We start from the raw sequence: 23,144 nt of genomic DNA on the forward strand, positions 1-23,144 counted from the left end.
CTGTTTGCAGCTTGTAAGCTGCTGGAAAACAATCAGTCCTGGTCTTAACTCCATCAGCAAGACGCAAGCAAGCAGAAAGGTAAAAGCTCAGAAAGATCGTGTAGTACCAACCTGATCAGCCAGGAAAAACTAACCCAAATCCAGAGCAAGGCCCTGTATGAGATGCAACTAAAATATTTTTTAAACTTATCTGTTCTATGCAAAATAGTATTTTTTTCCATTTGAAGAAGCTTTAACCCTGTATGAATATGATTCAGACTGTCATTACACAGAGCCCTGACCATTACACAACTAGCTGAGAATGAAAACACCAAACCCATACATACATTTAACAGGATATATTTTTAAATCATTTCTTCATTAAGGTTTTCGATGCATGTGTACATGAAAATTTATATTAAAAAATTAAAAAGGAAAATCTTGTTTGTTTAGAATAACTCTGAAGTGCACAAATATTGACAAAAGCTAACAGAAAAAAAAAATACAGCTCTGCTTTTTTATTAAGTAGTGTTGCAATTACTTAGAGCTGGCAAATAAACGCAATCCTCTGAGTTTTAGAGATTCTCACAAAAAGGACAACATTTTATTATATACATAGTTCTGATGTGCAAGTATGCAATCAATATGTACACTTACATTCCTAACTGTTTACATCATTCTAGAGTATTCACAGTAGAATCAAGCTTAAGGTTAGAAATGTGAAAAGGCCATAACAGTGAAAGAAAAAAAATAAAAACCAAGATATGCCTTGGGGACTTTAAGACATTTTAAACTACTTGTTAATAGATTTCAGATGACTAAGCTAGAATTTAATTTTGGAGCAGACTAAAAATATAGTTGCTTTTTAAATAAATGGTAATGCAAGTATACTTTTTAAATGGTTTCACAGATGGCAGTATTACCACAAGCATTATTAATCAGTCTTTTGATTTTTAAGCACTAGTACTGACCAGAAAGAGCCTGCTTGCAGAAAAGCTGCTGTAACCATCCCCATATGTGAGACTATGGTTGTCATCATTTTGCATATTTATATGCATTCCCATACCTACACTTTGCTCTTATAAAAAGAAAACCAGTTTTCTTAACCCTCACTACTTTATGTGGCCATATCCACTGCTCGCTGTTCATAGGAAGTGTAAAAGAGAATATACGCAGCTGAGGATTTCACAGACGATGCCGAGATCTCAGACACTTCATGGTCATCAAACTTAAACCAGCGTTGTTTTGAAGCATTTTTGCAATAGGCTGTATAGTGCCCACCATCCAACCCGCCGTAATGATTCTGTAAACACAATAAGAAAAAAGCAATCATGGCCTTGAAAGCTGCCATTTTTCCCCTGGTTAGGGAAATAAACTAGAATGGGAGACTTTTTACTAAATACCAATCATTCTTTTTAGAATACAACTTAATCTGCAACCAGGCAGGCAGCCTGGAAACCCAGATGAATCGCACAGGCTAACCCGAGCCTTGGCATAAAGAGCAGCTGAAAAGGGGCACTGTTACTTACTGATACTGAAAATAGATTGTATCTCTTCAAGTTATTCTTTGGACCAATAACATACTGTGAGAGGTCGAGGGTTTCCAATGGGAAATCTACAGAGGTTTGAAGCTTTTGCTTCCATCTTCCATCATAGGAAAATCTAGAGAGTTGAAAAGCATCGTTAAGTTACAGGTTGCTCAGAAGCTATTTAAGAATATCAGGCAATATTCTTAACTCCCATACTAAGACTATTTGTTTTCCCTGTTTTTAGCCAGGACATGATCTCAATTTGGCCCCCGTTTTGTTAATGTTTGCACATGTATTTCTTAGCACAAATGAAAAGAGATTACTTGTCGAAGTGCTTTATGAACTACAGCCTAATAAAAGAGGCATCAGATGAAAATAAAATTCTTGCAACATTGGAACTGGAAATACACCCAGAACTTTCTCTAATTAAAAAAATGGTTAGCTATTGCACTGGAACAATCAAGCTCCATGAAAGCCTGGTCACTTCATACCCATTTTCACTAATCACCATTTCTCTTACCTTTTCAAGTGCACAAGAAGAACAGGTGGTAATTTCCAAATTTCTATTTTTTTCAAAGAATCTCTTCGAGTTTTGCAATGGCTACAGTAAAACCTATTGTTATCAGTGAGCTTTTCCTCTTTGGAGAACAATCTAAGGCATTCCTAAAACAAAATACAAACACAGATTGGGAAGAGGAGGTGTTTACCAAAGCACAGCAAAAATATTCCCCATTTTCTTTTTAACCCACACCAATTATCTGCATGCTATGTTTCACAAAAATGAGGACAAGCGAGTTAAATCCATGTGTGGAAGTACATTTTACTGCATATATTAATTAGTTGCAAGTCCTTCAAAATACATCTACAGTATTTTGTTTAAAACCACGAAGTATATATACTATGACCAACAAAAGCAAATACTATGCATGTCTTCTCTGCTACTGCAGCTTCATTACTTCCATCCTGCTTGTATTTTAAAAACCTTTAAGGAACTACTTATATTCTTTCAAACTTCAAAAAAGAATTTCAGAAAAAATAATGAATACTCAGATCTGTTCACGTTTCAGGTTAGTGTAAATTAAGCTGGAATATTGCTCAACCCCTTCAACGAGAGGCTGAGCAGAACCAACAGCATAATGAAGTCATGGAGAAATGTTTTTATTGCAAGAACTGTTTCTCTCTAGTTCCACCATACCTGCAGCGTACATTTACTAGTGGATGCAAGTGGTAACGACAAATACATGAAAGCCTCAAAGGTTCGGGACTTCTTGTGACATGTAAGACACTGCACTGTAGATTTGAACTGGCCTTGAAAGAGTGCCACAATAATGGATTCATTCAGCTGTTTGTGTTTGTGCCAGGCTAGTTCTGCTGCTTTGAAGTCATCCAGATGATCATTGTTTTCTTCCTTGTATCTTTTCCTGTTGTCAGCCTGGGTAACAGAAATTTAAATATCATAGCCATATATTAACAGATATAAAAACAGGAAGTCTCATCTATAGGCAAGCACACTATTGAGTTTCTGCAAAAATACTTAAATGCATCACTGTAGCCATCCATTTCTTACCTAGTTAGGCTTCTTCCATTACTCCTTTCAGTACCTTATACTGTCTGCAACTAAATTCCTACTTTAATTCTGAGTATTTGTATTTCCTTCTATACAAGGTTCCAGTAACAATCTTCTGATAAAATAAGAGGGTCTTTTAAAAACCTACTTCTCTTTATCATCTGATAGATGTATCATTTGTTACAAATGTGTATTGCTTACTTTATTTAGGTCTTCATGCAAGCCATCCATTAGAAAGAGAAGTAATTCTTGGGAGTCCTGTTGGCTATATCCTGCAAATTGGTCATTAATCTTCCCAATTGTAATTTTAAAGTCTTTTGGACTGATATATTTATACTGTCCTGTCCATAAAGCTTTCATTATTACACCAAACTCTTCAGCCACTTCACCTTTATGCCCCAGGAAATTTGACCTATACAATTAAACAGACAAAAAAAAAAAAAAAAGAGTAGTGAGCCTTTCAAATAACTTTTAAAAAAAAATATTATTGTTATTAATTCAAGACATTATCCCAATTTCAAAGTAATTTCTTTAGACCAAGAAAAAAGTTTTGTCTACTCTGGCACTGTAATTTGGTTCCCTATTCAAGACTGGGCTGATAGAAGGTACAGCCCTTCCCAGCTTTTTTGTAAACTGCTATTTAAATACTCTGTTTGCTTTTAGGAGACATATTGATGAATGTGGTAAGCACAATTTCATTAACACTATCCAGTAAAACCTATTTTGTCACATATTAATTTTGAAAACGTCAAGACACTTACAAGTTAGCATTTGTCCCCTACTTAACCACCACCCCCTTAACCCCGCTAAGTGATAATTTTTTTTATTTAACAATTGTAAAGGCAGGGGGGTTTCCCCTTCAGTTACAAATTGAAGGATGAGAATAAGAGATTGTTACCTGTTAATATCATCTTGATACAAGTTTCTGTTGAAATAATCCGCCAGGTGAGGTGCATTGCACAGACACTGTAATATGGAATTCATATAGCAAGTGTTCCCTAGATTACGAAGTCCTGTAAGAGCTGGTCCCGATCCCCCAAACACAGGATTAAGATTCCGAATTTGTGATGCAGAGAGTCTTGAAATTTCTGCTTTAGTGTAACAGATTGGCCTGTAAGCAAGAAATTATTTATTAGGAGTCTCACACCTGACAAGGCCGTGCACATAAGCCAACAGAACCACCCTCCTTCACAGGGAGTGAAATATCCCCACACAAGATGTCACAAAAATGCCATCATTTAAGGTATTCAAAACTAATAATGCAATAGCGAGAAATCCATATACGCTGGCCTATAATGAGGCTGTTAATAGGCTCCATCAGTTGTTTTTGTTAGCTTTTTTTTTTGGCAGGAGGTGGGTGGGTAGGGTATTTTTTTTTAATTCACAGGTAAAGAATTAGCTGTTGATTTAACCCAGTTTAAAAACTGAAAACTCTGCCTTTCACAAGCTGCCAGAAGACTGGCATTTAATATGTGAACACAAATACCACAACTTAAAAAGCAACTATTGTCCAATTACACCATGACTTCTGAAATTCATGTTAGTACATAACAATTACATGAATTCTCAAAAGATAATTGCCCTATACATTGAACTTTTAGCAAAGAAATTTAAGTCTATCACCCTTGCATCTTTTCAAACCTACTTAGAAAGCATTAATGAATTCTAGTTGGTTAAACACAAGGAAAGTTCTATACGCTATCATATTGCATGAGTTGCGGTATAACCTATTGGACGTACTTATTGTCACGATTGATTGTAGGAGTTACAGAAATTCTTTTCTTCTCTTCCTCCTGAATGGCTTGGGTTATATCTGGGGAAGAGTAGGAGCGCTTCAGTTTGGAGTGTTCTCTTTCTCGTTCAACAGTCACCTGTGGCTTGGGTTTATGGGTTGGAGGGGTTGATGGAGGAGTGGATGAAGGAGCCATTTCTGGTGGATACATATGAACAGTATTTGTTGGCGAGTGATAGTAACGAAAGGTTCCAGTGATTGGATCCAGAAACTTGGGGAAAAGAAACAAATTGTTTCAAAAGACAAGTAAAAATCCATCATTAACTTAACTATTTTTAAACTACTGTAAGAACAATGCATGAATTTCTCAAACATTAAGATGTTGTGACTGGCCTCAGTACTCAATGGATTAAATTTACTGGAAGACACCACTTTACCAAAATGAGTATTAAACAGCAACTGCTTAGAGTACTGTAAACAGCAGATGAGCTCTCCCAGTTAATTAAAAATAACATTAAAATTCAGGAAACAGCCATGTGGAATTTGAAGGGGAAAAACTAATAATTAGAAAAGATATTTAGGGGAAAAAAAAAAATATCAAACAAGGTCTAACTTAGAAATAGACCACAACTGAAATGTGTTATGGAACTGCACAAGGCAACTTGACTGTAACATCAGAACAGAAATTTACCTTTGCCCAACCTGCAGGCAGTCCTGGTATTATCCTTCCCATTTCTTCACTTCGTGCTCTTATTAACGGCTCCCGCTAAGAGTAATAAACAAACAGAAACGTAAGGTATGTACAATTGGGCAGAGCAGCAAGCTGCCTGTCACTTCCCTATATAGTTACATGATTCAATGCAGAACAGTTCAATAAGAACTCATCGATTACTGCTGGAAATACAATTTATTGTAATGGTAATACAGTACTACTGTTGTCTATCGCACAATCTTAACAAAACCCGTTTGTTGACATGCTCCAGATAAAAAGGACAATTAAATCTCACAGAAGTCTGAATACTCATTTTCTTCCCTAAAGAAGCTACTTTATTAGGAATACAGCCTTCTGTCGAACACATAAGGGTGATCCTTTCTCCCTTTCAAAGCAGTACATGGAGGAGTACGCATGAGATGATGAACAAGTGTGGAATGCTTGTTAATGCCATCAGAAACATATGAGGACTTCTAATGAAAGCTTCAAATATTTTTTTCAGATGAATACGACAAATGAAAAAAAGCAAACAAACAGCTGTAAACATGGCATAGTCTTTTCTTATGATCATGCCTTCAAAAATTGAAATGAGATGGAATTTAGCATAATATAATAATCATATAGCATCTGCACTTGATTGGTTTTCGCTACATACAACACATTGTATTTACTTTAAGTCTTTCAGTATCCTGTTCAGAATCCTCTCTAAGGGGTCCTGGCTTTTGAGCTCCACTGTCTGGTTGTCCTTTAACCCCAGTTTGCTGTAAAAGATTTTGAGAGAAGGCTTTCAATTTTCACCTGGAATGTTAGTAAAGAATGCTGATAAAGCAAAATAGGGAAAAAGCAGTTATATTTTCTTTTTTAGTTGTTAAATGCACGTGCCACAGAAGTGGTTACAATCATTTTTATTCTTCCTAGGCTATTTACTGGAATAGCCTTTGTAGCTGAATGTTTTGTTACGTAAGACAGTCTGTTATGTAGTTTCAAGAGCTAAGAAATAAAGTGCAGAAGTTCCACCTACACTACTTTCCCCCGCTAAAAGCTGTGGGCCTCACAATTTGTTTTTAAATGAAAGACTTGTTCCCCTTTTATTCTTCACTGTGACAAAGCCTCTCCACAAAAAAGGCAAACTGCGAAGCCAATATTATGAATTTATTTTATCATAGGCAGTAATTTTAGGATTATGTGAAGCTGCTCTGTCAGTCAAAAGCTCACAAATGACTGTGCTAAGGTTGCCCAGGAAGATTTGTTTTGGCTTCCTAGTGCATTTGCATTACACAACTATCAAAGTCTGGTCAAACAACAACTGCAATTGCAAAGGAAAAGAAAAATATCATAATGCAACTTTTTGAGAAATGGTTTTAAAGCCATCTGTTCCATTATTAACTCAGCTTCACAAATGGCTCCTGTTTCATGATCAGATTATTTTCACACTCTCAGAAACTTTGGAATTTTTTTCGGGAACCTGATGACAGAAGGAACTGTGACCTCAAAAAAAAGTTAGAACTGGACTGTTCTCAGAAAAATACTAGATTAGGGTACTGCTTTGCTTCCTAAGCCAGTCAACAAAATCCTGTTACATCAACATTTATGCAGCTGGGGGCACTAACAACTTCATTACAATAATACAATTCTGTCCCTGGCATGTGTTACAACAGTATAATATACAGTACTGGGTTGGTACACTGGGCTGGTACGAGAGATTAAATGCTGCCATGCTTCTGGTTTTGAAACAGGATTGCAGCCTATGAACCATCTCTGCTAGCTCCATGTCAGTGGCAAGTTTTATTATCCTGGGGGGATTCCATGCTGCCCACCTACAAGCAAGAACTGAGGTTGTCTTAGAAAATAAAACCCTAAAAACAATAAACCAAACCACAAAACTGTTTGTGTCCTGGTTTAAACTTTCCCCTTGTATTTATGTGAAAATGGCCTAAATAAAAATCCAACGATGCATTTTAAATTTCTAGATTGATACTAGAGTACACACTCACGAATCATCCTTAGTAATTTTAGCAATGATTTTCTCATTTTCACTAACCTTGCCTGAAACAGTCACAAAGGGCTGAGATGTATCACCCAGTACCCGTCTCTGCATTTCTGGCGTTCGAGTTCCCTTTTCTCTTTCTTCAAGAGATATTTTGTCAATCTCAATCCTTTTTGCACCCACATTTTCTAGTTCATTTTTATTTTGCTTTTTTGTTTCTATTGCTTCTTTGCGTGCTCTTTCTTGTTCCTTTTCCTCCTGTTCTCTTTTTATTTGTTCATCCCTCTCCTCCTGTTCTCTGTCCTCTTTGGATTGCTGTAGCTTTTCTTTGCGTTCTTTTTCTTTCTGTTCTTCTTTTGCTTTTTGTTCTTGTTCTTCTTTATCTCGCTTGAGTTTCTCTCTCTGTTCTTCCTGTTGCTTATCGCGAAGTTGTTTTTCCCGTCTGTTTTTCTCTAACAGAGCAGCAGTTTCTGCATGTACACGACTTTTTTCTTCTTCTGTCAGAATGCTTTTTGCATCACGTAATGGCTTTGTGGATCGGTCTGGAACTATTTGTCCATTTTCAAAAGGCTGGCTGTCACTGACTGTACCTTGAGATTTTGGTCTGTTGTCATCAGGGATTTTTAGTGAAGGCTTTTTAGTACGATCAACCTGTAACACAAAGTGTAGAACAACAATTCACTACAGCTATTACTGCTCTGTTAGCTACACTTTTTTCAAGTGATATTTATAAGATAACTGATATAAAGTTGACATCTGCCAGAGACAGTTAATCTTCAGTTTCATTACATCTAGTAATTCAAATTGCCTGTTAGTAAAATTAAGTCTTCACTTAACTTCAAGATGTGAGATAAGAATCAACAAGCCCTACAAACCATAAAGACAGCATTAAGCACTGATTACTACAACTATTTTATCTTCCAAGTTTTCAAAGGTGAACATTTTGGGGCAATCAGGCAGCCTAATTTGGGTTTGGCTCTCTCAGTCATGTGACAGAGCATGTGATAAAGGCAGATGTGCTTGATGCGAAGAGGTATTTAAGAATGGCTTATGCTCAGACCTAGGAGAGCAAGCTGGTTTTGATACTGAAGTGGAAGTTCTGAAGAAATAAAAGCTTGTCTGGTTCAGGGAAGAAGAGAAGTAAGGCCTTTAGGTTTTGGGGTCCCTTGGCTGAAATCCGGATTAAAGGCAGTATCTAGAAAGGTGAGAGCCAAGAGCTGGACTTTAGCTTTGTCTCCTAAGAAAAATGTTATTTTAGTGCAAGGGCTTTACAAGTGTCTTATGTAGACATAAACTTTAAATGGCACAAGTTTTATCCCCATGAAAAGAAGAAACAGATCCCTATACCTTCACTACTGGGCCAAGAGTGACAAGCCACCTACATGTGGTTATTTAAAGAAGATACAGTCACTGGAAAGCAGACCTTTGGAAAAGCCAAGGTAAGCCATGGCCTAACTGCCTTCCCTGTATTTCATCACATAAGTTTTGAGTAGAAAAGTTTGCTTATAGACTTTCTGAATTAATTTCTGAATTGCCGATCTTCAGTTTCTCAGGTGGTCATATCAAAACATTCATTAAAAGCTCTGCAATTATGCAGAGTATATTCAGTTTCATAAAGTTCTGTAGATTAGTTACTACGGCTTCACAAACCACCAATAGTCTCTGCGTCAATCTACTTGTGTACAAGGCTTAAACAAATATTGAGCATGTTTCCTTATGGCTGCTGCATGTGGTGGGTCTCTAATAGATTAACCATATACTAACTCTGAAAAAAATACAGCTTACCTCAGGGATACTTCTTGTAACTGATACTGGATTAACTACAGGTGAACTGTCAGATTTTGCAACAGCAGCATCCTGTGCGTTCAGTCTGCTAAGTGATTTTAGTCTCTCTTCCAAATTATCTCCCATTCCTTCATTTTCAGTTACTTCTGTTGGAGGTGACTTTATAGCAACAACAGGTGGAACAGGAGCTGGCTCCTCCAGTGATGGATACGTAAAATCCACTTTAGGAGCAGGGAAAGGAGGGAAGCATGAGAGAGCTCTTAAAGACACAAAAGTAAAATAACCCACATTCCACCCCAAAATTTAGATTTAGCTAGGCTATCACAAACATATTTGAATGAATTAAAGATACATCCAGTAATTATAAACGGTTGTGGGGAGGGTATGTGTGTCATTCTTTATACTTACAAGAAACAGTCACTGCTTCACGCCTGCTATGCTGGGGTGGAGTTACTTTAGCATTTGTTGTGTATTGGGGAAAACAAAGGAGCCAGTTTTCATAACCTCCTTCTAGAATTAAAGGTTCATTCTGCAATATAGTTTTGCTTTCCCACTATAAAAAAAAAAAGTTTGAAATTAAGTAATTTAAAAATAGAAAAGAAACTTTTACATCTTAAGTGTTGTTGAAATTTCTTTGTCTAGTCATTACAATGAGACAGGTTATTTTTGAAATTTTTAAGTAAGAATTAAACAGGCTGCAAAACCCCTTTGGGGAACAGGGATCCTCTTTGTATTTAGAATGCCCAACACAGGTTCCTGGCTCTACCTACAACAGGGTCTGAATTATTTCCAGTACAGAAAGAACCACGTTCTACTACTTCCAAGTAACAATCCTCCATGCGGAAAAATATTTTTATTACAATACTTGCTTCAGTTTCTTATCTGATAACTTTGCTCAGTGATTATGGGCATTTGCTTTAGAATGCACAATGTTAACTTTCTGAAAAACCCATGAGTTTTCAGGCTCCAGACTGCACTCCTCCTGAGGTCCTCACTATTTGATTATGAACAAGGCACAGAGGCTCAGAGAATATTCTGTAAAGCAATAAACGGGGAGATCTGCCTGAATTATCTCTGAACCTCAGTCTTGAATGTTTAGGTAACAGAAAGATGTGTAGTCTTTCACAAGAGCCACTTACATAAAAAGCAGGGACAACACAACCATAGCACGAGTTCTGACTTGAAAATGTTGAGTATCTGCTTAACACTGAGTCTACAAGCTCCCTGCACTGATGAAGCTCAAATTTAAATCTACGTTTCTCTAAAGTTACATTCAATAATGCAGAAAAGTTAACTGCACTCAAAATACTTCTGCCATCTCCTTCGCTGAAACGCCTCCATTCTGGGAAGTGCTTGACTGACAGGACTGCAAAGAAGTTGGTTCCCTTCGGCCTGTACATGGCAAGTGGCCAGCCAGTTCCCTTGAATAAGGAATTACAGTTGCTAATACAGGAAAGAGGGTGACAATGTTTCTGGCAAACAGTACTAAGTACGTTCCCCAATAACTCTGTCAGCCAAGAACTCTTAAGTTTATGAGCTAGCTGTTGAGGAGGGGAGTCATTCTGCTGTTCACCTATTTTATAAATTATACTGTTCTCTAGTACAGCACAAGCGTGGGAACGTGAATGCTATCAAGATAATCAGTCTCTGAAAACTGAACCAAGCTGTTTGCCTGAAGTGTTATTAGGCCTTCCACATACTTTGTAGTTACAGGTTAAGACAAAATATGAAACTTGCCAACCTTAAAAAGCGCATCTTTCAGGCTCTGAAGAGTTGTTCCTAGCTTTAAGTCTTCAGCAGAACTAAACCAGTCTAGCAGTATAACATAATCAAAGTGTCCTCTCCTCTTCCATGGATCTCTAGAATCCTCTGGGAGTCTAGCTTCAATCCAATTAGCAGTAACTCTGAAACGTATTAACATGCATTTAAAGACAAATGTACAAGTCACGCTTTGTCCAACAGTATATAATCCATATATTTATGTGTTTGGATAAAATAAACGTGCTCTGGCTTGAGGTCAGTACCTGCAAGAACAGAGCTCTCCAGATACATCTCACCTACTGGTACATATCGAGGACTCCAAAACGATGTGTACAAGCTTTAAAAGCGTGTACATTTTTCCAGTCACTTTACAAAATTATAAAATATTTCACTATTATTTAATATATTTAGTATTTATATTTAGTATTTCATACCCAGGACTGATAGCTTCCTCTGGGACACTGATAGATCTTGGAATACACGATTCCTGGTAATCCTTCAATCTTCGAGCATCCATTATAATCAATTCAATATTTTTGTCCGACATCATTGCAAACAGTTTCTCAGCTGTGACTGCTCCTTGAAATAGAGAAGCTATTAGATGTAAAAAACTACATTATGAATGGAGATGTAACTATGATCACATCTGACTGGTGCAATAAGGACTGCAAACAGATGAAACAGAACAGAAAAGTCCCACAAAATCTGTAGAGGTGAGACACTACAAAATAAATATACTGGACTTTTGCTCCCACTACTGTTGTGATTAGCACCTGATCTGCTGAATTAAACAATATTGAATTTATCACTTCAGTGATAGACTAGTTTGACTTTCTGTGGTCTCATATAAATCAAGCTATATAGGCAAACATTTGTAAACTACACTCTGCAGATGTTCTTCAGTTAAGAACTCTAGAGAACATTTTCACATATTTATTACAGGAACAAAAACCAGAAGGTTGGGAGGGGGAAAATTTCTAACTTAACTGAGAAAGCCAACACATTTCAGCCTTGCCTAGATTTTTTCTTATCAGCTGAGGAGACCTTTTTCTTTCCAATTTGATCACTTTAGAGCTAGTTCAGCTTTAGTTGTTAAACTGCTGAAAACAGTTTTCTAAGTTCAAGAGAAGTGATGAAGGCTGCAATGCACAGCTTAACTACTAAGCTGCTGTTACTGAAATGCAGGATACTAGAATTTCATCAAAATACTCTGATGGTGAAATAACTCCTTAAAAGAATTGCAGTTGCTTAGGTGATAGGTACATAGTCATAAAGACCTTCTTCACATCTGTGTGAACGTTTCATCTCTTACCACTAAGACTGTCGGACCGATCCTTTCTTTCCAGTGAATGCTTCCTCTCACCATTAATCTGTGTTGTAAGGAGGAAAAAAATTAAGTTTAATATCTAATACTCAGAACCAAGGTGGCCTACAGACATTGACTCTCACAGAGCTCGAAGGAAACTGGTCAAGCTGTAAGCCACAGGAAGAAATCTAGAAAAAGGAAGCTTCTTCTAAAGATGTGCTGACAAAAGGTACTAAAAAGAGATACCAAGGTTGATGTCCTACCTAGACAAAAAACAGTTAAAAAGGCAATATAACCCTGGGCAGCACCATCTGCTAGATGAAATTCATAAAAGTATTTGCAGAGAAATGAGTTTGTTTCTACACTATTGCTGTAAAGTCAGCTCTCTCCTAAAGAGGAGACATGTTATCCATAACATCAGTTTATTAGCGTTACCTCGGGTTTCTTAAACTAGCAGTTCTATCATAAAATAGAATTTGACTTTACAAAAAACCCTAGCCTATGTTATGCAAGACTTGGAGGTTGGCAGGACTCAACAAATGTCAAAAAAGGCTTATGGGAGCTAGTTTAAAAAAATCTCCATGATTCTGAACTGGAAATAACTACCAGCAGAGATTGAATGCTAGATTAAAACTATAAATTTAGACTGAATGAGAGAGTTCGTAAACATCTTCAGTTACCCTTTGGCTTTTTCCTTTGGAATCCACAGCACTTTCTGAGTTTTTAGCTGAACTCCTTCCATCATCTTTTGGTTCTTGCTTCTTCTGCAGCTCTTGTCTGTCCCTCTCTTCAAGTTTTTTCCGAACTTCAGCTTCCTCATATCTATTGTGGAGGGGAAAAAAAGAAGGCACGCTTTTTTTCCCCCCAATACTGCGTTATTAGCTAGCCTTGGATAATTAACATCAGAATCATCAAGTCTTCAGGAGGGGGAAAAAAAAAAGTATTTAAAGTTAAAAAAAAAAAAATTAAAGTACTGTCTATTTCTGTATTTCCAAACAACCCCATTTTCCTCCCTGACAGCATGATATTATTTCTCCCACTCTTGGCTTGGTCTTCTCATTCTTAAATCCTGTTTTGGGTCCTATTTCATAGCTCGTAAGGTTATGCTTAAGCCACTCTAAGCCACTGCTCTTAAGGCTAACTAACATATTTTGTTTTCCTCTAAACGTGGGGTCACTAAATGTAATAGGTTTTTCACTTCATAAAGCGTAAGTATTAGTGACTGACAGGTAAACTTCAATATATTATAACAATCATCTCAGGTATTTTATTTGGGTTTGCAACAGAGCTAACAATAAATTTGGAGTAAGTTGGCCCCATTATCTAAATTTCCTTTTTCTGAGAAGTTGGATCAGAACTACTTACATGGTAGCAATCACCTTCAGAATGTAAGTTGACTTTATAATGCTGCTACCTCACCTGTGTCTCTGCTGTTTGTTTCAAACACTGGGGCTACAGTGAAGACAATGCAAGAACCACGTATACTCTATTGGTGGACCTAGGTCTTACATACAGTTGTCTTTTTCATAAAGCCTTAAGACTTTAACCTCCCAGCCTTTTGCCATTGTAAGGACAATCATTATATTGTAAACCAGTGACCTCTAAAGTACAGCTTTTAGATCACCAACTGCAGGTTTGTACTGTCACATCACTGTTAAACAGCATTCGCTTATATTTAATTTAACTGAGAAGCTTAAGGGTTACTAGTGATCCATAAAACAAAAAAGAGTAATATTTTGAACTAACAATTCTGATGACTGAACGACACAGTGAAACATGAACTGAACACGAAACACTGAACTGTATTAGTAATTGCTCATTTTAATCAGATGTTGCCTAATCAGGATTAAAATTACAATGACAATACAGCTGTATTTCGTATCAGAAGTACTGTGTTAATAAATGAGATCATTAAATCAAAATATGCTTCCATATCTACTCCACTAATTGGCCACTAATAGGAAGGAAACAGTCTTCTGGATTTGGCAAAGGCATCGTAAGTTAGAACAGAGCATTTTTTTCTTATTTGGAATTAATGGTACTAAAGCATATTTCCAATTTTAGTTTCATTCAATCAGTATGGAATATTTACCCATCAATTTCCCATTTATGCCTTTGAAGCACAGAGTAGGTCATTGATGTAGGTATTCCTGCTCCTAACGAAATGATGTTTCAGCTCCACTTCTAGTTAACAATTAACATTCAAACTATTTGCCGGCCTACTGCCTGGAGAAGAAATTGTGCAAATAATTTCCCTGAAACCACTTCTGTAGTTACACAGGAGTCATATTTCATTTGTATTCCCATTAAATATATATACATTTGCCCAGAGTAGTTGAAAGTTACTAATTGTGTCAACTTTCAAAACACTATTCCTTTCATAAAACCCCACAAGTTACTAAACAGTAAGTCTCTAAATAAATTTGGTTTTCTGTAATTCTATCAGTGTTTACTCCTACAGTGAATTCGTAGCTCTGTTGAATTTTCGGACTCCTAAAGACTGTTTCCTGCACAGTATCATGAGACCTCTTTGGAAAGGCTCTTTTCATATACATGTAACTACACTCTTACTTCCATGTTCACCTAAACTGACTTTATGGATTAAGCACTTCCAAGGGTATAGAATATACTTTCACAACAATTGGGGATGGGTGGGAAGGGAAACGTCCCTAGCTGAAGGGAAAGAGTTGCAAGGCTGAGAAAGGAGTGAGACAGTTGCTAAAAATGGGAAATAGATAGGGCTGGACAGAAGACATACTGCACTAAGTATCACCTAAAGATAGAGTCTACCTTACAACTTCTTAACGACACAATTTTGTGGGTTATGGCACAAAGGCACATAACTTGACAGTTGTAAATGAGCTACCTAAAAGCCTGTGAGCATCAGCTCAGTTACATGCTGGCAAAACTGTACATTTCTAGATATGTATCTGCAAACGGCAGAGGTAGATAAAAGGTGTAGCAGCTAGACAAAGAATCAAAAAATGTGTTTTGTTAGTGTAAACTAAACCCACACTAGGACTTCTTAACATACGTAAATATTAGGGATGTTCATTAGTATATTTGGTTTCAGATGATCTTATGATGAAAAGGGCAAGGAGGAAACGTCTCTTGATCATCTCTAGCATATATATAGTTTATATCTTGTGGTTTCTTTTTATTAGTCATAAAACAAAAATAGGCCACAACATCAACAAATCACAGTTACCAAGAATTAGGAGACAATGTACACAGTGGGGCAAGTTATTGGCATATGTGATGATGAAAATTATCTCTAATAATAGACTTTTGTGGATAAACAATTTAAACTGTCAAGAGTTTCAGGTATCTATGGTCTACTCAAGTGTTATCCCTTACTACTAACTAGCACAAAAACCTGCAATTGCACATGTACAGGCTTCAGGTATAGCAAACAATATCTATTAACTGTAACCACATACCTGAGTTTAAGGCTGTCTGACAGTCTTTCAGCTTCTTCAATAGCTTTCTTTAGATTTGTAGGTCCAAGAATTGAATGAAAATAATCCTAAAATTACAAGCATCACCCCACATATTAATAGTACAGCTTCATAATGCCTACTTTTGTGCAGATCAAGAGCTGCTAACTTAGAAAGAATTGGTATTATAACGATATTAATGCCAACAAAAGGAACTGTTTTGAATCAAATATTTTCCTCTCAAACATGAGTTTGTAAGTAAAATTGTTCTATAGCACTAGTAAATTAAGGCTAGGCAAGGTACAAAAAGTCTGAATGGGAAAGATGACAGGAATACTTTTCCATGAAAAGACATTCACAGATCTGACAATGTATATACCTTATGTGTATTAAAAATAAACTGTAAAAGCAATTAACAATAGAATTATCAAAAACAGGAAGGAAAAAATATCACCACAAGTGAGACAGTTTAGTTAACACCAGTGTAATCCTTTCCATGTGCATTAGTGTAATTCTCTGTACTTCTAATACTTCTAACAACACAGAAAAGGTCAGTCAGAAAGCTTTTATACCTGTTGCTGCTTAAAATCAGGTCTCTTTTTAATAAAGTTATAAACAGTCACATATTTCATATACAGGATGTAAGCTTTTTCTTCATCTCGGTCCAATCTGCTTTCCTCTGCTGCCTTGAAAATCTTAAGGGCACTCTGCACATAACTGAAATCAAAGAAGAGGAGTAAAGCACACGATTGTTGACTTGTCCCCAAACACCTTTTCACTACACGATGCCTTTTTACGTGTTCACAGCCTCTGCTCCCATAAATTAAGCATTGGATTTTACCATCTTGATGTAAGGCTTCCATTAAATATGAATTACAATCATGCTCCTCCAAATAAAGTTTATCTCTGTTAGTTTGTTTACTAGCCTTATTTAAAGTCTTCCGTAATTAAATAGCATAGTAAGATATGGAAAAAAGTACTTTTCCCTTCTTAAAATAACTTTTTGTTTTTGAGGAAAAACTAATTCATAGAGAGACAAAATGAAATCATTGATTGTCTAAAAATTATAGAGGCAAAATATGTTCTATTCACACATTTGCTAAACTTCTTTAACAATTAGCATTTATGTAGCCTTTTCTTAAAGTATGCAAATTTTCACGGGCATCATGCTCTGTCCGTCATGTTTTGGCAGTATATCTGGCTACCTTCTGTAGGCAGTGAGCACATTCCATGTGACAGCTGAGAGACAAGACTACCAAAGATTTTAAATTTAACAGAAATAATTAAGGAAATTTAGATCCACAACACAGTTGTTCTGGAACCTGCTCAGGAGAGTAGCACTAATGCTTCTAAAATTAATCCAAAAATCAATTAAAATATATACCTCTTTGTACTTGTCTTTTCAGGTTTTATTTCTGTCTTCTTGTTGAGATCTTTCAATGAAGTACAGAGATATAGCTCCTTAGGTACAGATGCCACAGCAGGCATGTTAATGTTGTTACTTATGTCCCTTCTAGGATGGTCCAGCTTCTTCGAGGTCTCTATCAACACTTTTCTGGGGGAGGAGGGGAAAAAATAAATTGGGAGAGCCCGATTAGATTCCAGTGACTTTTAGTACAGTTACCTGTATGGGGTTATTGCCTAATCTATCTCACCTTTTGTGAGCTAGCACTAGGTGCAAACAGAGTGGCTGAAGAGTTAAATTAATCCTCCCAAAGTGACAGAATTATTTGAAACCATTCTAGGTAATTTATCGAGAATGTTGGCAATATGTTGCTAACAGAAGAAAATTATAAGAAAAGAAATGCTGACTTAAGAATGTTCAAAATCATCATATCCAGCAAATTTATTAAACTGTATTAAACCAGTAAGCATGTTTTAAAAAATTAGCTGACTTCTGTGTACTCTAAAATTAGGGATGTATAATTATTTTATCACTAGCTTAGCACAAACCTCTGCAAATACATACTACACCCTTGGAAAGATGACTTCTAATGTCTTGGTAAGAGAGAAGCTGCGAAAAGGAAGGTTGCCACTGTTAAAGTTGACTTGAAACTTCTTGGACATGCTGTAAGGTCTTAAAACTCCTAGGTACCATTGTCTTTCTACTTTCCTTCAGAAGTGCTCTCCAGGTAGCCATGAAATAGTTAAGCAGAGCTGGGCCAGAGGGGACTATTACATCATCTCATCTGACATTCTGCATAGAGCAGTCCATTAAGTCTCATAGAGATAGGCTAATTGGAAATCTTTGAATTTAATACACAGTAAGCTATTTTAGCCCTTGGAGGTGGCAGGGGAGGAACTAAGCTCCCTCTGAAGGAGTGAGACATTAAGGTGCTAGCAATACTGAAGAAATGAAGGGTAACTAATTAAAAGACAGACACTCAAACCATCCAAACAAATTATATTCTAGTAGTGAAAATACACGTGGCCTTTGCAAGATGAAGGCAGGGCACTTTCCACCCTTAAGATGATGATCGGCATGACAAGTGTGACCAAGAAACCATCAGCCAGTGACCTCAGAGTGCAGTTTCAGCAAACTGAATTGATCTGTAGCTGACTGCCACCAAATGAGGTGGTCCTGATTTCCCTCCCTCTTTCTCATGCTGGTCTAGTACTTCTCCAACCTCTTAGTGAGCCAATTCAGCTTGCTGAAGAGGCAGAGAGGCTATGCAGCTTGTGCAAGGAGAGCAGTCTGCGTGTGCAGCCAAGATGGGAACGTGATCCCTTCCCATGACACGTAGCTGTTGTATTCTTTGAAGTATCACTGCATATACTATTGCCAGGTTGACTCTTCTCGGTCTAGGAACTGGTTATCAAATAAAGATACAAAGTTAACCCAAACCTATGATAAGTCCATGTTGGCAATAAACGCAAAAATAAGATGACATATGTCTAATGATGATTCTTTGGTTTAAGGTCTGGCATGCCAAGGTCAGACGAAGCAGTATCTAGCTAGGTAACTTACTGCTTGAATGCAGATGTTGTACTTGCCAGTCTCCAATTACATAGCAACTATTCAAAGTTGATAAACTTGGAAAAATCCTTCCTTAGGAGGCCAATTTCCAGATAATTCTACAAAGTAAATAATATTAAGTCCTCAAATACTGATTTTAATACATAACATTAAAAATCTATCCCATGCCCCACTCCACTTTGTCTTCCCTATATAAAGTGCCTTGTGTTCTACTTCAATTTTCAGGGAGATATTAAAGTGCTGAAAACAGGGCAGAAAATTCAACAGAAGAACTGCATTCAGTAGAAACAAAACACAAATACACACTTTGCCCCAAAGTAGAGGGCCTTTCAAATCTAAAAGCCTTTTTGCCTAAAACAAAGACATACTTTTTACAAGCTCAGAGAATTACAAATAAAGACTTCACTTATTAAGGTTTTAGTGTTACTTGTCTAATCCTATCTTCACAGCATGTCTTTACCTGGCTCCCCCTCCCCCCACCCCAGCCCCTGGTGCTGTAAATAGACTTTTTCTTTGAAGCTTTAAGTCCTTTCCAAATATATCTTCAATGTTTGCTCTGTTATGTAACCACTATTTTCTTAATCTTAAGTGGCAGCATTTGGTTGTGTTCTGACAGAATATTTTAACTAAATATATAGTCCAAAAAAGATATAACGTTACTGTGTCTCTATGTGCATGAAGAAAACCCACAAGATTATGTGACAGATGACCCAGTTAATGGAAAGCAAAAGGTGCTAGTAAATTCTGAAGTGCTGCTGACACACCTTGATAGGGGCAGCTCTTCTGAAACCTCATCTACGCAAATGTAGAATTAGTGGATAAATGCCAAATCTCAGTTTTGGCTCAGACTAAAAATTGGCTTTCCATGTTTTCCTGCTATAGTTGCTAAGTTATAACTGCAGGTCTTTAAATTGCCAGGTAACTTCAACATTGAACTTACTTTTATTTCCTGATCTGAAAAAATATCTGTACCTTTTTTCAAAACATGAGAGCTACTTACCACAATATCTGATAAATGAGCTATTGCTCTTTAACCTCCCACGGCACCATAATTCATACAATATGCTGCAGTAAAATGAGTAAGAATGGATTAGGAATAACATTTTCTAAATTTTTTTAAAATCCAATTCTCAACAGCCTACTTAATGTCATAAGTTGATAGGAGATTTCAGATGCCGTTTCTAATTCATTCCTTTATACAGAATCTTAACTATGGAACTATAACTAGCATTTTCAGTTTTATGTATCAAAAATCCCCTAATTAGATTTTAGTCAGTAGCAGCCTACAGACTGGCCACTGGTTGCCAGCTGACTGCTCAGTCTTAGCTCATAAGGACCCTTAACATTCCTTAAGTCTCTACTAAATTTAAGATGTGCTTGTACTTTGATTTTCCCTTATACTTGAATGAACGAGTTGGGTTTTTTCCCTCTTTGAGCAGGCTTTGGGAAGACTATGATTTCAGAATCCAAATCAGCCACTTCATACATAAATACAACCAGCTGACTTTGAACACAAGTTTTTGTAGATAGCCGATTCCTAACTGGCCTGGCCTCAACAAAGGTATCTAGCAAAATAAGTTGCACAAATAAAGCCATTCAGGCATGGAAACAGATCAGCTGCTGCAAGTTCTGTACAAGGTCTATATTTCTTTCCACTAGAGGAACTGCAATGAACTGTACTTTTTTATCAGAATCACGTCCATTTTATCAGGATGAATTCTTGCTGCTCCAGGCTGTATTGACTAGATTACGCTCACTTTTGCCAAGCATTCCATTTCCCTCCATGCTTACAATCACCGTATCAATACAGTGGCAACACCGAGGCACCTATGAACCCTTCCAATTACATATGTGGACCTTTCAGACATCTCTAAGGAAGAGGTATCTTCTTTCCCAGCAAGAAAACGAGAACTGGATCATAAAACCATGAATACAAGGAACTGGAGAAGCCACAATAGCCAACTCTGCTATCAGTCAACCCTGTGAGGAAGGGGAAACAACCTATTTCAATTTTGTCAACATTTTCTCAAAAATTAAGATCAAACTCAAAACTGTGGATCTTTTCTTCCCCCAACTGAAATATTATCTCAGGCTCCTTTTCCATACTTAAGAATGCTGAAAACGAGGCCAATATCCCAAAAATATAAAGGAAGTCATGCTTAGATGTTTATAGGTATTTAAAATACATAGAATGGATAGTTTTACACTGACAGGGAAACACACCTGTTGGTAACAGGTTCTTCAACATCTAATTACTGTGCCTCTTTTACTACGGATATGAGTAAGCTGTAAGTGGTATGACCATAGCTAGAACACCACACAGAAGCAGTTATATTGCAAGCAGCACACAGTCTGAAATAAATTGACATGCTAAATACTGTGCATCACCGATTCAGATACGTAATAAAGCATTGTTCACCCATTTTTGTCTCTAAAACTTCAGCAAATGAGGAACATGCTCTCTCACGAGCATTAAGTTCCTCAGTTCTCTTGGAATTAAGTTTTACTGTCTGTACTCTGTACCCAAGAGTTGGTTTTGTTAGGATTATCAGTATTAATCTAGAGATACAGTATTTCAATATGATTGAACTATACAGCCTATTTGTCTCTGTGAGCCCTGTAGTTTTCTTTCAGGCTCTGGTACTGCAAACACTACAGGCCTTGGTCCTGTAACTTAATGTGCACAGGCTGATTGTAACCATTGGGGCTTCTTTTAGCACGGCCATCAAGCTCACAGAGTACCAAACCTTCATCATTTTGCTGGGTACCACCGGTCATCACGGCAGTAACACATTGTGGGGCTGTGTCTGGCCATGTACCACGCTGGAACTACCTGCACCACCTCTGCACTGTGCGAGAATCCTTTCTGACAGTCGTTTTTCCAACAGCTTAACTGATACTGATGGGGAGCGAAGGCACTACCAAAGTCAAGCGGCTTAAAAAAAATAAAAGTTGGATTTTAGGCAGGAAGTTTGGAAGTTGTTCGATCTATGCAAGAATACACATAGCTTCGCTTCTTACGTAGATAAACGAGAACCTGCAAAGTGTATACAAACAGCGTAGGTGGCAAGAAGCCGGGGAGGTGACCGAGTCCGAGAACTCCTCCAAGTTTACACCCGGGAGGCTGACAGCCCTGCGGCGCCCGGGTGCGGGCCCGGGACCCCGCCGCCCCGCGGGAGGCCCCATGACACCGCAGCGGGCCGCCCCGCCCGCCCGGGCCGGAGGGGTGCGCTCTGCCAGGGGCCGCTCCGCGCCGCCTGCCCCGGCCGCCGCCGGGCTCCGCGGCGCCTTCCCCCGACCCCGCTCCCGCCTCGCCCCGGCCGGGCTGCGGCTGGGGGGCACTGCGGGCTGCCCAAGGTCACACCGCCGGCACCGGGCCGGAGGGTACCGGCTCCCGGCCGGGCCTGGCCCGATTGTCCCCCGCGTAGCACGGCCCAGCCCCCCCCGCCCTCCGCGGCCGCCTGAGGGCCGCCTGAGGGCCGCCTTCCCCCCCCCTCCCCCCGCCCCAGCGCGCACGGCGGGGCCGGGCCGGGGCTCCCCTCCAAGGGCGCCCGCCCCCTCCCGCCGCGGCCGGAGGAGGGCGTGAGGCGAGCCCGCCCGCCTGCAGGCCTCGCTCCCCCGGCGCCGCCTGCGGCCAGCAGGCGGGCCCGGCCCCTACTCACCGCCGCGGGGACTCGCTGCCCTCAGCCCGCCGGCCCGGGGCAGGCCCATGTCCGACTGCGGCTGCCGAGGAGACGCTACGCGGCGGCCATGGCTGCTGAGGCGGAACTCGGCGGCGTTCCTCCCTCCCTCCCGGGCCTCCGCTCCCCTCAGGGGCGGGGACTCTCGGCGGCCCTATCGGGGCCGCGGGGCCGGGCTCGGCCGGTGGGGGGACGCGGCGGGAGCCTGGCGTCCAGCCGCTGGGCTGCGGGGCGCGCCTGGGCCGGGCGGAGGTCCGGTCCCCCGCGGTACCGCCTCGGAGCCAGGGCTGAGAACGGAGAGGCAGCTCGGCTCCGATCAACGGCACCGCGCGGGCTGCTCGGGCCAGGCCCTGGGGAGCGCTCACGGGGAGCGCGGGGCCACCCTGCGCCCGGGCGCTCCGCAGGCCGCGCCCGCCGAGCGCCGCCCGCCCCTGGGGCTGGCACGCCGCCTGCCCGGGCGCCTCGCTGCGGTGCCGGGCACTTCGTTAGGAGGCCGGGCCGGCAGCAGCGGGCTTTCCGGTATGTCACGCTCGGGCCATCCAGCATTTGTATGCGGGGTTAAACTGGCCCTTCTGCCCTCCTTAGCCCCTTGTCCCTAAGGGGGAGACACCTCCCCCTTAAGACAGTATCCTTGTTGGGTTTGTTTTCCTAGAGAAAGCTGCATTGACTGTGGGGACATTGGAAGTTCAGAT

General features: G+C 39.3%; 1 protein-coding gene across 5 annotated transcripts; it reads right to left on the bottom strand.

The window, feature by feature from the left end:
• Positions 1 to 323: 323 nt before the first annotated feature.
• Positions 324 to 22,587, bottom strand: USP8 (ubiquitin specific peptidase 8). Of its 5 annotated transcripts, XM_055810219.1 has the most exons (21): positions 22,435 to 22,575; positions 19,773 to 19,837; positions 17,180 to 17,350; positions 16,368 to 16,512; positions 15,799 to 15,884; positions 13,039 to 13,180; positions 12,365 to 12,422; positions 11,487 to 11,646; positions 11,033 to 11,195; positions 9,700 to 9,844; positions 9,292 to 9,512; positions 7,561 to 8,157; positions 6,191 to 6,280; positions 5,499 to 5,573; positions 4,816 to 5,078; positions 3,974 to 4,186; positions 3,277 to 3,487; positions 2,704 to 2,940; positions 2,029 to 2,171; positions 1,509 to 1,641; positions 324 to 1,282 (listed from the first exon to the last, which is right to left on the bottom strand). In XM_055810219.1, exons 3-21 carry the CDS (start codon positions 17,281 to 17,283, stop codon positions 1,097 to 1,099), a joined length of 3,372 nt encoding a protein of 1,123 aa, XP_055666194.1. In that variant the 5' UTR covers positions 17,284 to 17,350; positions 19,773 to 19,837; positions 22,435 to 22,575; the 3' UTR covers positions 324 to 1,096. The 5 variants fall into 5 exon arrangements, with proteins under 5 accessions (XP_055666194.1, XP_055666204.1, XP_055666203.1 ...); XM_055810229.1 differs by lacking the exon at positions 19,773 to 19,837 and having other exon boundaries at positions 11,487 to 11,628; positions 22,435 to 22,587; XM_055810228.1 differs by lacking the exon at positions 19,773 to 19,837 and having other exon boundaries at positions 11,487 to 11,631; positions 22,435 to 22,587.
• Positions 22,588 to 23,144: the final 557 nt, after the last annotated feature.

The sequence above is a fragment of the Falco peregrinus genome, chromosome 1 (genome assembly GCF_023634155.1).
Source record: "Falco peregrinus isolate bFalPer1 chromosome 1, bFalPer1.pri, whole genome shotgun sequence".
NCBI classification, from domain to species: domain Eukaryota; kingdom Metazoa; phylum Chordata; class Aves; order Falconiformes; family Falconidae; genus Falco; species Falco peregrinus.